The sequence below is a fragment of the Acipenser ruthenus genome, chromosome 39, assembly GCF_902713425.1.
Source record: "Acipenser ruthenus chromosome 39, fAciRut3.2 maternal haplotype, whole genome shotgun sequence".
In the NCBI taxonomy this organism is placed as follows: Eukaryota; Metazoa; Chordata; class Actinopteri; order Acipenseriformes; family Acipenseridae; genus Acipenser; species Acipenser ruthenus.
The window spans coordinates 7,923,898-7,937,704 of NC_081227.1; the positions used below are offsets into that span (position 1 = coordinate 7,923,898).

Sequence of the window (13,807 nt, forward strand, 5' to 3'; positions counted from 1 at the left end):
CTATTTGTTCTTTAACCATTGCATGAATGTAAAGTGTTGATTTTAGAGGTGCCCCCGCAGATCTACTTAACTAACCCCGTTCTGATCCTACATTAAGTGGTCTACTGTATTGTCACAGCATGTTACTGCAGTCTACTTAAAAAGCCCTCATAAACTACTCATACACTAGTATAGTTTTGTAGAAATGTCCAGGTGTTTTTCAGCTTCATTATAATATTGGAGTTCATGTTAGACTGGTGCAGAACCCTGAGAATAGAGCCCTAAATGTTCCAAGACGTTCCACACAGTCTCATAGTTAGGAACACACGTCTCTTTAGGAAAGTTGTTAAACTGTTACATTCCTGTTGAGTTCAGCAGTACAATATGAAGAAAGCTCAATTCATGTACACTGTTACCTCCTGCCTCAAGGTATTATTTCAGAGGCTTGGAAATGTTTTATTGAATATTGAAATCTATTAGTGCTTTCCACAGGCTTAAGCAGCTCCATGCTCAGCATCTTGTAAAGCGTGTTTAATAAATAATGATTATCTTTAGATACACATTTGTATGTTGTTGTTTTTGATGGGTTTCATCTTGTATTGCTGACTGTACAATAAAGACTGTGACAGGGTAGCCGTGTGGTGACGTCAGGCCAGACGCAGGAAGAAACACAAAGGAGAAATACTGCAGTGCACAAAGACCCTGCAGCGCCGTTTATTTAAATAACAAGAATAAACACACACAGAGTAAAAATAAATCAAAGAAAACAACATCACCAACACTGAGGAAGACAAGTCAGGCTGGGCAGCAGCCTTCACTGATCCTTGGTTTCTTAGTTTCTTTTGTTTTCAGACGCCTTCTCTCGCTCGCGTTCTCCCCACTACTCTCCACCCCCAACTGAGAGCGCTGCAGGTTTATATACCGCACCGAGGGGTTTAACTAGCTAGTAATGATTCTATTACCCCTCGGCCACAATCTGCACGAGTTTATTAATTACGTGTGACTGCCGGCTAGTTTAACAACGCACTAGTGACAGCCACACATCACCACGAGGTCGTAAAATTGTGGATGGGGCTTCCCATCCACCCTGCCAAACAAAACCTACGGCTCTTCACCGTCACATTTACAAATAATAAAACACCACAATAATAATAATAATAATAACTCACCATAATAATAATAATAATAATACTAATAATAATAATAATAATAATAATAATAATAATGATAATAATGATAATAATAATAATAATAATAATAATAATAATAATAATAATAATAATAACACCACAAAATAAATACAAAATGATAAACTGCACAGGGGCGGAGGGGTACCCTGTTCTAAAATAAACAAATAATACATTTAAAGCAAAATACAAAACAAGTACATTTTACACAGAGCTCTGCCCTGCCCTCTTTTCATGTGCGGGGCTCCCAGCCCTCACAAACACATTTATGCTTCACATGATACTCTTGATCACATTTGAAGATGCTCCTCAGAAAGCTTTACTTGAGTTATTTAAAGAATGTTTTTTTCAGAGAGTTTGACTCATTACATTATTTTAGACTGAAAGAAGTTAAAGAAGTGACACTAATATATACATTTACTGTTTACAGAAATATTACAGGTACACTGAAAAGTGAACATCTTCTGTACATCTCAAAGCTTCAGTAAAATAATAATACATGACAATAAAAGATGAAGCCTCAGCCGAGTCGTTTATTCTCTTCCTGTGTCATCAGCTTCTCTGCAATGGGGTCACACCTGGAACAATACAGACATGGAACAAAGAGACTGTGGTTAGTAAAGCACATGGGTGAGAAAAGCACAATGGAGCCAGTCTGTGTTTGTGTTTGCACCCTCAAAACTAGCAAGAAACAACTCAAAATCCTAACTGCTGCTCCCTGCACCTCTGTTACAGTCACACCGTTTCATCCTTACAGAAGATGGAGGCTCATTTTACTCTGCTGTGAACAGAACGGAACTAATACCCAATAATGTATAAACTGTGATGGGATTAAAACAGATGAGATCAGTCAGAAGATTCCGATATAGATTTCATTCTCAATAACACAGAAATGTGTGACACATCCTTATCTCAAATTAGTAGGTCCTGCCTCTTCAAACATCATGACTGGTGAGATGGGTAGAAAATAGCCGGCGCTCTGAACTATCCCTACAAGCATCAGGCTCTTTACTGACTGTCCTATCAAGACAATGCTGGAGTATCAGTGAGAAGCAGGAGCACTCTCCGGCTCTCCTCTGAACTCTACCCTCCTTGTTGGTGTGCTGTGCTCTGTCCTATCAAGACAATGCTGGAGTATCAGTGAGAAGCAGGAGCGCTCTCAGGCTCTCCTCTGAACTCTACCCTCCTTGTTGGTGTGCTGTGCTCTGTCCTATCAAGACAATGCTGGAGTATCAGTGAGAAGCAGGAGCGCTCTCAGGCTCTCCTCTGAACTCTACCCTCCTTGTTGGTGTGCTGTGCTCTATCCTATCAAGACAATGCTGGAGTATCAGTGAGAAGCAGGAGCGCTCTCAGGTTCTCCTCTGAACTCTACCCTCCTTGTTGGTGTGCTGTGCTCTGTCCTATCAAGACAATGCGGGAGTATCAGTGAGAAGCAGGAGCGCTCTCAGGCTCTCCTCTGAACTCTACCCTCCTTGTTGGTGTGCTGTGCTCTGTCCTATCAAGACAATGCTGGAGTATCAGTGAGAAGCAGGAGCGCTCTCAGGCTCTCCTCTGAACTCTACCCTCCTTGTTGGTGTGCTGTGCTCTGTCCTATCAAGACAATGCTGGAGTATCAGTGAGAAGCAGGAGCGCTCTCAGGCTCTCCTCTGAACTCTACCCTCCTTGTTGGTGTGCTGTGCTCTGTCCTATCAAGACAATGCTGGAGTATCAGTGAGAAGCAGGACCGCTCTCAGGCTCTCCTCTGAACTCTACCCTCCTTGTTGGTGTGCTGTGCGCTGTCCTATAATAGTAATTAAAAGTGCATGAAAATGTATCTTTACCTGTCATTGTTGGTGGAGTTGGATGAGTTGGATGAAGCATCACTTTGTTCCTTTGCTGAAATAATAATAATAATAAAATCAATAGAAGCAGACACCAGGAATGAGGAGATCTTTCATAGAAGAGCCTGTAAAGCCCTTCTCACTTGGGTTTATATTTGAATGTTACTCTAGTTTAGTATCTAGCAGGTGTGGCATTAGAAAACAATGAGCTCCTAAAAGCAGAGCAAACCAGGTAGAGACAGCTCTGCAGAAACACATAGATTACAACTCTGAACCATAGAAAACAATGAGCTCCTAAAAGCAGAGCAAACCAGGTAGAGACAGCTCTGCAGAAACACATAGATTACAACTCTGAACCATAGAAAACAATGAGCTCCTAAAAGCAGAGCAAACCAGGTAGAGACAGCTCTGCAGAAACACATAGATTACAACTCTGAACCATAGAAAACAATGAGCTCCTAAAAGCAGAGCAAACCAGGTAGAGACAGCTCTGCAGAAACACATAGATTACAACTCTGAACCATAGAAAACAATGAGCTCCTAAAAGCAGAGCAAACCAGGTAGAGACAGCTCTGCAGAAACACACAGATTACAACTCTGAACCATAGAAAACAATGAGCTCCTAAAAGCAGAGCAAACCAGGTAGAGACAGCTCTGCAGAAACACATAGATTACAACTCTGAACCATAGAAAACAATGAGCTCCTAAAAGCAGAGCAAACCAGGTAGAGACAGCTCTGCAGAAACACATAGATTACAACTCTCAACCATAGAAATGATATTAAGCAGGTACAGGCAGTTTCTACAGATCGGTTTTCCGGTAGCGCAAGTTAAATTGTTCACAAGAACAGTATTTAAAGAACTGCATTCTAACCCCTATAACAAATTCAGAGTCGTCTTTTAAATTGTAATTCTTGAATTCAATTCTGTTTGTTTTTCTCCAGCCTTGATCTTCAACACATTAGAAGTGTTTTATTTCTTCTACTTAAATCTATACAATTAAAACACATCTAAAATACTCACTTTGCGCTGGTGTGTAGTCAGGGCTCCTGGCATCTAGGAGTGAATTACAAACTCAGGGTTACTGTATTTACAAGTGAATCTATCAGCAGCTTCATATCATTGAGAAATGTATTGTCATTATTCCAGACACTGGAGAAGGTTGTGATTGCACTCATGTTATTAGAGCACACATGCCAGGGCTGGATTCACTTTCCCTGCACCCAGCCCTGCTTTATACAACTATAGGACCCTGTTGAGATTCATTGCTAAAAGCACTCACTAAAATCACCAAGAAACTCTGACCTCGTGCACTAAAACCACTGCAGATATTTTTCTGAAGATTCTGCCAGTTACTCTCCTTCATGTGCAATTTTTATTTTAAACGCATTAAAAGAACAAAACTAGCAGCTCAAGTAAAGTCATGACTGGGGGCTCGAGACATTTCTGCTTTAGTGACCAGGGTGACCCGTCCAGCTTTGGACAGGGCTGCCCTGAAATTGTGGGTCAGTGTCCTTGTCCAGGGCCTCCCAAAATATCCCAGTTTCCTTGAGTTCCTTGAGATAAAGACTGAGAGAATGTACAGCAGGTCTAGCTATATGTTGCATTCAGCCTCTGTGTCACTGATGTGTGGGTTCTTCTTGTAAAGCATTTCTAAAATACTAGATTCATGTCCTTATCGGCACCTGGAAGAGTCCCCTTGAGCTTATAAGCACACATTATCATCATGTTGTTTTCCAAGAGCATAGCATGTGTGTTAAACTCATGTTGGGTAACGTTTCCAGTACTCTGCAAATCTGGAGTGCCATCAGGGGTTCAAATCCTTGGTTAGCTGTTTCAGGAGTTAGGGCTCTATCCATCCTCACTGCCCCAGTGCTGGCAGCAGTTTATTCAGAACCTAAACTTTAAGGCCAGCTGAAAGCTGAGCCCAGAGAGGACTGTGGAAGACATCTCTTCAGATTCCTACATGGAGGAATCAGCAGCCCAGTGCAAAGACTAGTACAGGCACCTTTTACACATTTACTGCAGGAGAGACCAGGGCATTAAAAGACTGATAATCTAGAAATGGGAGTTTGTTCATGTTAATCTCATAAATGTGTATATTTCATGTCTCCATCATGTCTATTCTGTACATACAGAACACAATTCATAAAGGAATTAGAAATGCAGCATTAATAAAGCAGCTCTTAACCCCGCCTCCCTCTCTCTCACCTGATGCTCTTTTCTTCCAGATGAGAGCTCCTATGATCACTGCGATGATCAGACCCAGAGCAGCCAGCACACCACCAGCAACAAACCCCATGTTGAGAGCAGCCTCTGGAACTGCAAACACACAGGAGACTGTTTAGCAAAAGCAATCAGTGAAGAGGGGGGTGAAATTCTCAACAATAAAGTGCGGGTACTCATGTGCCAGCCTGGTGTAAACATTAAACAAACAGACAATTTGAGTGCTGATTAATAAATACTTCTAAAATGTATACATATCGGTTCATTCCACGCCAACAACCAGAAAAGGGGCAGATTTTGCTAGAAGAATTCACCTGGGGGTTTTCAGGTCCGCTGAGTTCAGAAATGCTAATATTTTTTAAATTTTTTATTTCCCCTTCGAGCTGTGACCTGGCAAAGGTCAACCTAAAGTGAAACAGTGACCCTGACCAGAAAAATCACCCTGGGCTCAACTTAGACGCTCCCATCATGTGCAGCACCTCGTTCGACTCGTAATGAACAGGGCTTGAGAGACACAAATACCAGGAGCACCGTACTCACTCCTGGCAAGTTATTCAAACTTCAGCCCAACCCTTTACCCTGTAGTAGGGTTGTCAAAAATACCGATACTTTGATACTGCCACGATACCAAATTTCAAAAATGGTTCTGAGCTTCATTAATTATGCATTCGGTAATATCAAAAAACAAAGTATCGGAGCACTCTGTGCTTGTACAATGAAAATTGCGTGTTTGCGTCCTTCATGTAAAAGACAGAGTCGATAATTAAAAAAAAAAAAAAAGCTTCCCTTTCTGTCCGCGCAGGGACACCATACACTGCAGGTGGAAACAACGACAACGAGACGGCCAGGATTCAGGAGTAAAAGGTTAAAATGGGAGGCAAACAAGCCCAGCGGCCCGTGCTCTTAGAAAAAGAGAACAGCAGAAGTATTTCGCTTATGAAGCGAATGTGCAGGGCAAAGCAAAAGACCCATCCAAGCCCATATGCAAACAGTGCTTTAAGACGGTACACCAAAAGGAGGCAACACCTCAAATTGAGCGAAGCATTTGGCGGACAGGCACTGTGACCTCTTCAGACAGGTTAGCGACAGACTATTGAATTTAAAATACATGTCCTCAATGAAAACGACGGGGAAATGTGAAATTAAGAAAGCAAGCTAGCTAACTTAGTGCTAATGTGTACGGTGTTGTGCTCTACGTTGGAGTGATAGATAGTATTTGTCTGCTTTCACATTAATGTTACAGATGACCAGCGAGCAAGCAAGCTAGCTAAGCTAATACATCGGTAGCTTTGCTAGTTAGCTCATTTCTTTAAAACAAGCAAAATATATATGTATATATTTTTTTTAAATTACATTGAAATATGTTTGTATGACAAGAGGCTTGAAGAAACACGTCATGGGAACGCATGAAAACAAGTATTTTTGCACCTCTCAGCCACCGTACAGGAACGGGATTTCAACTGTAAAACAGCGCTGCCTCCTGCCACTTCACTTGCTAGCTGCTGTTCGCCTGGGGGAAACAACGCTAGTTATCTGTCAATGTATCAAACACACTTCACAGGTTTCTCTCTGAGGTTAGTCTAGATTTATTGCGGTCGCCCCCGGGCTCGGCCTTCGACGACGTAGTACACGAGAGCGGTATATCATAGGCGCATATGGCTGTCACTCTTGGAAAGGGGCGGACTGTGGCTTTCTAATTATACCAAATATGGGCATCTACGTCGGTGAGAATCTGACTGACTGCTTCACGCTGTGTGAGAGAGCACTGGATGGAGCAGACGCGCAGGATAGCAAAGAAAACATCGTGAAACAAAAGAAAACAAGGATTGCGTTTCCCTTGTTTTTGATCATTTTCTTATTTTATATATTATTTAGCATTTCTTGCATTTTCTATAGTTTTGTTATAAATGGCTGTAATTTTTGTTCTGGAGTTCCAATTTTAATTATTTCATTTTAGACATGTACCCAAGACCTTGAAGTTTGATTGTAAAATACATTTTTTTCTACTAGGAGCACTGAAAAAATATTTATTGACAACAAATGTTCTTTTTTTTCTCTCAAAAGCATGTTTTATTTTCATCCTGCCATTCATTAGTTTTTTGTTTATTACTATTTTCTTAGCAGACAACTTACAATCATTACAAGATATCACATTATTTTTACATACAATTACTCGTTTATACATTTGGGTTTTTACTGGAGCAATCTAGGTAAAGTACCTTGCTCAAGGGTACAGCAGCAGTGTCCCCTACCTGGGATTGAACCCACGACCCTCCAGTCAAGAGTCCAGAGCCCTAACCACTACTCCACACTGCTGCCCTACATTTCTGTATTAAATTTAGTGGGTATCAAATCAAACAATGGATTTTTTTATTTTCTGAACCCCCAGTTTGTGCTGATTTATTCCACATATGGTACTTACCTGAAACTCCTGTAGTTACAGTTATAAGCACAAATATAATAACAGTAAAAACTTGAGAACTTTTCTCCATCAATAATGTACAGAGCACTCACCTGAATCACTTAATAAAAATCTCAAATTCATCCACTGTGTAGTTTTACTTCATCCTCTTTATTTCATTACCAAAAACAAGCAGAACTATTAAAGGGCCAGTCAATCATAGTCCTACACAAAACATTTTCTTAAGTGATAATATGCAAATTCTGTTTACTGCACCTGCACCGTTTGAACTGGAGTCAAGGTTGTTTACCTTCATTAAAGGAATTTTCTCTTATTTTGCGTGTTCAGATGTTTTTTTTTTTTTTGCCGTGGTATTGAAGAGGTATCGAGTATCGTGAAACTGAACTGGTACCGTATCGAAGTTCAAAATTCTGGTATCGTGACAACCCTAGCCTGTAGGGGCTGCGGGTCCTAAGATGTTAGTATTGCTGTAAGAACCTCAGGAACCACTCTTACAAATTCTGTGAAACACTTTTGGTTTCAAGCCCCCCCTACTGGTCATTATCCCCCTCCTGAAATTAGAACTGGTATTTCTACCAAGTTTAATAACTCAAAGTGGGTGGCTTCAAAAAATCAAGCAAAGATTTTTGGATAGATGTTGAGATTTTTGGATAAGTGTTGAGATCTACAAGAATCAAGCAAAGCATTTTGGTATCTGCAGATTTTGAATTTTTGGCAGATTTTTGAAGTTGCATTTGTCATGCATTCGAGCATTGTTTATGGCCACTTTGGTGAGGCAAAAGTACAACATAATCCTAACTGAACAGGCGTTACTCTTCAATATTGCATTGTCTGGGGTTAGACCTGGAGTATAAAGTGACAGGGTGTGCTTCCAGTGGCACTCGCTTGGAGCTGAGGGGTTATGAACTTGCGTTCTTTCTTACAGTGGCACATTTGAAACTACCATATTTGACCATTATGTATAGCTTGTATTTCAAATTAAGAGAAGGTACAGTGTTTCATTTACTCAATTGAAAGGTCTGACTAATTATCCTTTAACATCTGGATATAAGTACATGTTCTCCCTCTCAGCAACATGAAGACAACAAAAAAAGTGTATTTTCATCACCATAAAACCTGGTTATTAGGGTCTCATATGTTGTGTTCAGCATTTCCAGTAAAACCAGTCTAATCCGGCCCCTCTACAAACCGGCATTCTGGGTAATTCAGCATGATTTATGGGTCCCAACCAAATCCCCTATTGAAATGAATGGTGTGCTCCCCTCTACAATCCCTATTGAAATGAATGGTGTGCTCCCCTCTACAATCCCTATTGAAATGAATGGTGTGCTCCCCTCTACAATCCCTATTGAAATGAATGGTGTGCTCCCCTCTACAATCCCTATTGAAATGAATGGTGTGCTCCCCTCTACAATCCCTATTGAAATGAATGGTGTGCTCCCCTCTACAATCCCTATTGAAATGAATGGTGTGCTCCCCTCTACAATCCCTATTGAAATGAATGGTGTGCTCCCCTCTACAATCCCTATTGAAATGAATGGTGTGCTCCCCTCTACAATCTCTATTGAAATGAATGGTGTGCTCCCCTCTACAATCCCTATTGAAATGAATGGTGTGCTCCCCTCTACAATCCCTATTGAAATGAATGGTGTGCTCCCCTCTACAATCCCTATTGAAATGAATGGTGTGCTCCCCTCTACAATCCCTATTGAAATGAATGGTGTGCTCCCCTCTACAATCCCTATTGAAATGAATGGTGTGCTCCCCTCTACAGTCCCTATTGAAATGAATGGTGGGCTCCCCTCTACAATCCCTATTGAAATGAATGGTGTGCTCCCCTCTACAATCCCTATTGAAATGCATGGTGTGATCCCCTCTACAATCCCTATTGAAATGAATGGTGTGATCCCCTCTACAATCCCTATTGAAATGAATGGTGTGCTCCTCTCTACAATCCCTATTGAAATGAATGGTGTGCTCCCCTCTACAATCCCTATTGAAATGAATGGTGTGCTCCTCTCTACAATCCCTATTGAAATGAATGGTGTGCTCCCCTCTACAATCCCTATTGAAATGAATGGTGTGCTCCCCTCTACAATCCCTATTGAAATGAATGGTGTGCTCCCCTCTACAATCCCTATTGAAATGAATGGTGTGCTCCCCTCTACAATCCCTATTGAAATGAATGGTGTGCTCCCCTCTACAATCCCTATTGAAATGAATGGTGTGCTCCCCTCTACAATCCCTATTGAAATGAATGGTGTGCTCCCCTCTACAATCCCTATTGAAATGAATGGTGTGCTCCCCTCTACAATCCCTATTGAAATGAATGGTGTGCTCCCCTCTACAATCCCTATTGAAATGAATGGTGTGCTCCCCTCTACAATCCCTATTGAAATGAATGGTGTGCTCCCCTCTACAATCCCTATTGAAATGAATGGTGTGCTCCTCTCTACAATCCCTATTGAAATGAATGGTGTGATCCCCTCTACAATCCCTATTGAAATGAATGGTGTGCTCCTCTCTACAATCCCTATTGAAATGAATGGTGTGCTCCCCTCTACAATCCCTATTGAAATGAATGGTGTGCTCCCCTCTACAATCCCTATTGAAATGAATGGTGTGCTCCCCTCTACAATCCCTATTGAAATGAATGGTGTGCTCCCCTCTACAATCCCTATTGAAATGAATGGTGTGCTCCCCTCTACAATCCCTATTGAAATGAATGGTGTGCTCCCCTCTACAATCCCTATTGAAATGAATGGTGTGCTCCCCTCTACAATCCCTATTGAAATGAATGGTGTGCTCCCCTCTACAATCCCTATTGAAATGAATGGTGTGCTCCCCTCTACAATCCCTACTGAAATGAATGGTGTGCTCCCCTCTACAATCCCTATTGAAATGAATGGTGTGCTCCCCTCTACAATCTGTCCATTCTGGAATCCGAGATGATTTTTTTTTTTATATAAATTTAGTCGTTGCCAATTATTTTTTTTATTATTTTCTCCCAATTTGGAAAGGCCAATTATTATTTGAAGCTCAGCTCACCGCTACCACCCCTGCGCTGGCTCGGGAGGGCGAAGACGAACACACACTGTCCTCCGAAGCGTGTGCCGTCAGCCGACCGCTTTTTTTCACACTGCGGACTCACCATGCAGCCACCCAAGAGCTGCAGCGTCGGAGGACAATGCAGCACTCGGGCAGCTTACAGGCAAGCCCGCAAGCGCCCGGTCAGACTACAAGGGTCGCTAGTGCGCGGTGAGCCGAGGACACCCTGGCCGACCTAAACCCTCCCTCCCCCTGGGCGGCGCTCGGCCAATTGAGTGCCAACCCCTGGGAGCTCCCGTCCACGATCGGCTGTGGAATAGCCTGGACTGGAACTCACGACGTCCAGGCTATAGAGCGCATCCTGCACTCCACGTGGAGCGCCTTTACTGGATGCGCCACTCGGGAGCCCACCGGCATGATTTTTAAGTCTCTTCTTTTTTCATAAGGGTGCATCCATGAGATAAACTAATCTAGCACCAGCTGTTCTTAAAGCAGACCCCTTTGTGAAGTGCTATCAGGAGGGAACTTCAGCTGGGAAATCCCTGTTGCAATAAAAAGCTTTTGAATTGAAGAGAGTGGCTGTAGTGTTTGTGATTTCTCATTGTATACTTCAGTTACAGCCTCCCTCCCTCCCTCCCTGCTCACACAGTCTATTTCAGTACCAGGGTCTTAGGTACAGCCTCCCTCCCGGCTCACACAGTCTATTTCAGTAGCAGGGTCTCAGGCACAGCCTCCCTCCCTCCCTCCCTGCTCACACAGTCTATTTCAGTAGCAGGGTCTCAGGTACAGCCTCCCTCCCTCCCTCCCGGCTCACACAGTCTATTTCAGTACCAGGGTCTCAGGTACAGCCTCCCTCTCTCCCTCCCTGCTCACACAGTCTATTTCAGTACCAGGGTCTCAGGTACAGTCTCCCTCCCTCCCTCCCTCCCTGCTCACACAGTCTATTTCAGTAGCAGGGTCTCAGGTACAGCCTCCCTCCCTCCCTCCCTCCCTCCCTGCTCACAGTCTATTTCAGTACCAGGGTCTCAGGTACAGCCTCCCTCCCTCCCTCCCTCCCTCCCTGCTCACAGTCTATTTCAGTACCAGGGTCTCAGGTACAGCCTCCCTCTCTCCCTCCCTGCTCACACAGTCTATTTCAGTACCAGGGTCTCAGGTACAGCCTCCCTCCCTGCTCACACAGTCTATTTCAGTAGCAGGGTCTCTCTCTCTCTCACCCCATTTCACATCCATCTTCTCATCCAGACTGGCGTGGTCCACCTGGCAGGAGTAGCTGTGTTTCTTCTGGTCCTCAGGACTCACTGTCAGGATCTTTCTCAGCTGGTAGGTTCTGTCCTCATTGGGTAGCACCTCTCCACTCCACACCCCCTCCTCCAGCACAGCCTCATCATCTCTGATCCAGTTCACCTCAACCTCTCGGGGATAGAACCCCGTCACGTGGCAAATGACGTCCGTTCCTGCAGATTCCTGCGATTTCCTCTGCATCAGCGTCACTGCAGGGCGGACTGGTGAAGGAGAACATCAGTACTGTTACAGTTACACCCCAGGATTGTTTCATGCAGTATTCAATCACACTGGAGAAACATCCTGCACTCTGATTGGCTGAGAGGGTATATGTAAATGGAGCTAATGTATGGCTGATCTGAGTGTAGCTCTAGCCCTGGCATGCTGGTCAGTTTGAATTGGAACTGATCTCTGAAACGGATCAGCTCAGCAGTGTCTTAGTTAACAGCAGAACAAACAGACATTGTGTATGATATCACAGGTTCCTTTTATCTTTTTTCTCAGAAGGTAGGTCACCATATCAACTCTATTAGGAATATCTGTCTCTGCCTGTGCCTGACAGGAGGCTGTGTGGTCCAGTGGTTAAAGAAACAGGCTTGTAACCAGGAGGTCCCCGGTTCAAATCCCACCTCAGCCACTGACTCATTGTGTGACCCTGAGCAAGTCACTTAACCTCCTTGTGCTCCGTCTTTCGGGTGAGTCGTAATTGTAAGTGACTCTGCAGCTGATGCATAGTTCACACACCCTAGTCTCTGTAAGTCGCCTTGGATAAAGGCGTCTGCTAAATAAACAAATAATAATATTTGTATTATTGTTTGCGGCGCAGATAAAAGCGCTGCGTATTTGTTATTGTTTTTGTGGTTTTAAAAACCCCGTGAGGATGCGTGACTGATCAGCTAGTGATTTATTTAGCTAGCTGACAGTCACGCATCCTTATTAAACTCGTGCAGACGGTGACCATCTCCCGAGTTAATTCAATGATTAATTGTTGCTAATCGGGAGATGGTCACTGTATATAAACCTGCAGCTCTCTACCCTCAGGGAGAGCGTATTAGGAGTGAGAGCGGAGAGAGCAAACTAAACATAAAAATAACTGCTGGGCGTGCGGGTTTACACCAGCACGATACTTGTTTGTTTATTTGTTTGGTCCTTGTACCTTTTTGTTTGTTGTCTGTTTAACCCTTTTGTTTATTTACGCCGTAGCGTTCAGTTCCACCACCATCCATTGCCTTTGTTTACTGTTACTTCCTGGTCCGTGACATCACTACTCACACGTCACTGCGACAACAGCTCGGCCACACTGTCATATCAACTCTATTAGGAATATCACTGTATCTCTGTCATATCAACTCTATTAGGAATATCACTGTATCTCTGTCATATCAACTCTATTAGGAATATCACTGTATCTCTGTCATATCAACTCTATTAGGAATATCACTGTATCTCTGTCATATCAACTCTATTAGGAATATCACTGTATCTCTGTCATATCAACTCTATTAGGAATATCACTGTATCTCTGTCATATCAACTCTTATTAGGAATATCACTGTATCTCTGTCATATCAACTCTATTAGGAATATCACTGTATCTCTGTCATATCAACTCTATTAGGAATATCACTGTATCTCTGTCATATCAACTCTATTAGGAATATCACTGTATCTCTGTCATATCAACTCTATTAGGAATATCACTGTATCTCTGTCATATCAACTCTATTAGGAATATCACTGTATCTCTGCCATATCAACTCTATTAGGAATATCACTGTATCTCTGTCATATCAACTCTATTAGGAATATCACTGTATCTCTGCCATATCAACTATGAGGAATATC

General features: G+C 42.8%; 1 protein-coding gene across 2 annotated transcripts in view; it reads right to left on the bottom strand.

Moving 5' to 3' along the window:
- Positions 1–655: 655 nt before the first annotated feature.
- The window catches only part of LOC117397349 (major histocompatibility complex class I-related gene protein-like), a 47,626-nt gene continuing 34,474 nt past the window's right edge, over positions 656–13,807 (bottom strand). Inside the window, exons 4-8 of one of the 2 annotated variants that reach the window (XM_059009623.1) lie at positions 11,896–12,183; positions 5,197–5,307; positions 4,009–4,041; positions 2,987–3,041; positions 656–1,744 (exon numbers count right to left, since the gene is read on the bottom strand). In XM_059009623.1, coding sequence (XP_058865606.1) covers positions 1,687–1,744; positions 2,987–3,041; positions 4,009–4,041; positions 5,197–5,307; positions 11,896–12,183 — 545 coding nt within the window. In that variant the 3' untranslated portion in view covers positions 656–1,686. The remainder of the gene's footprint in view (positions 1,745–2,986; positions 3,042–4,008; positions 4,042–5,196; positions 5,308–11,895; positions 12,184–13,807) is intronic. The other variant, XM_059009624.1, reaches the window with a different exon arrangement.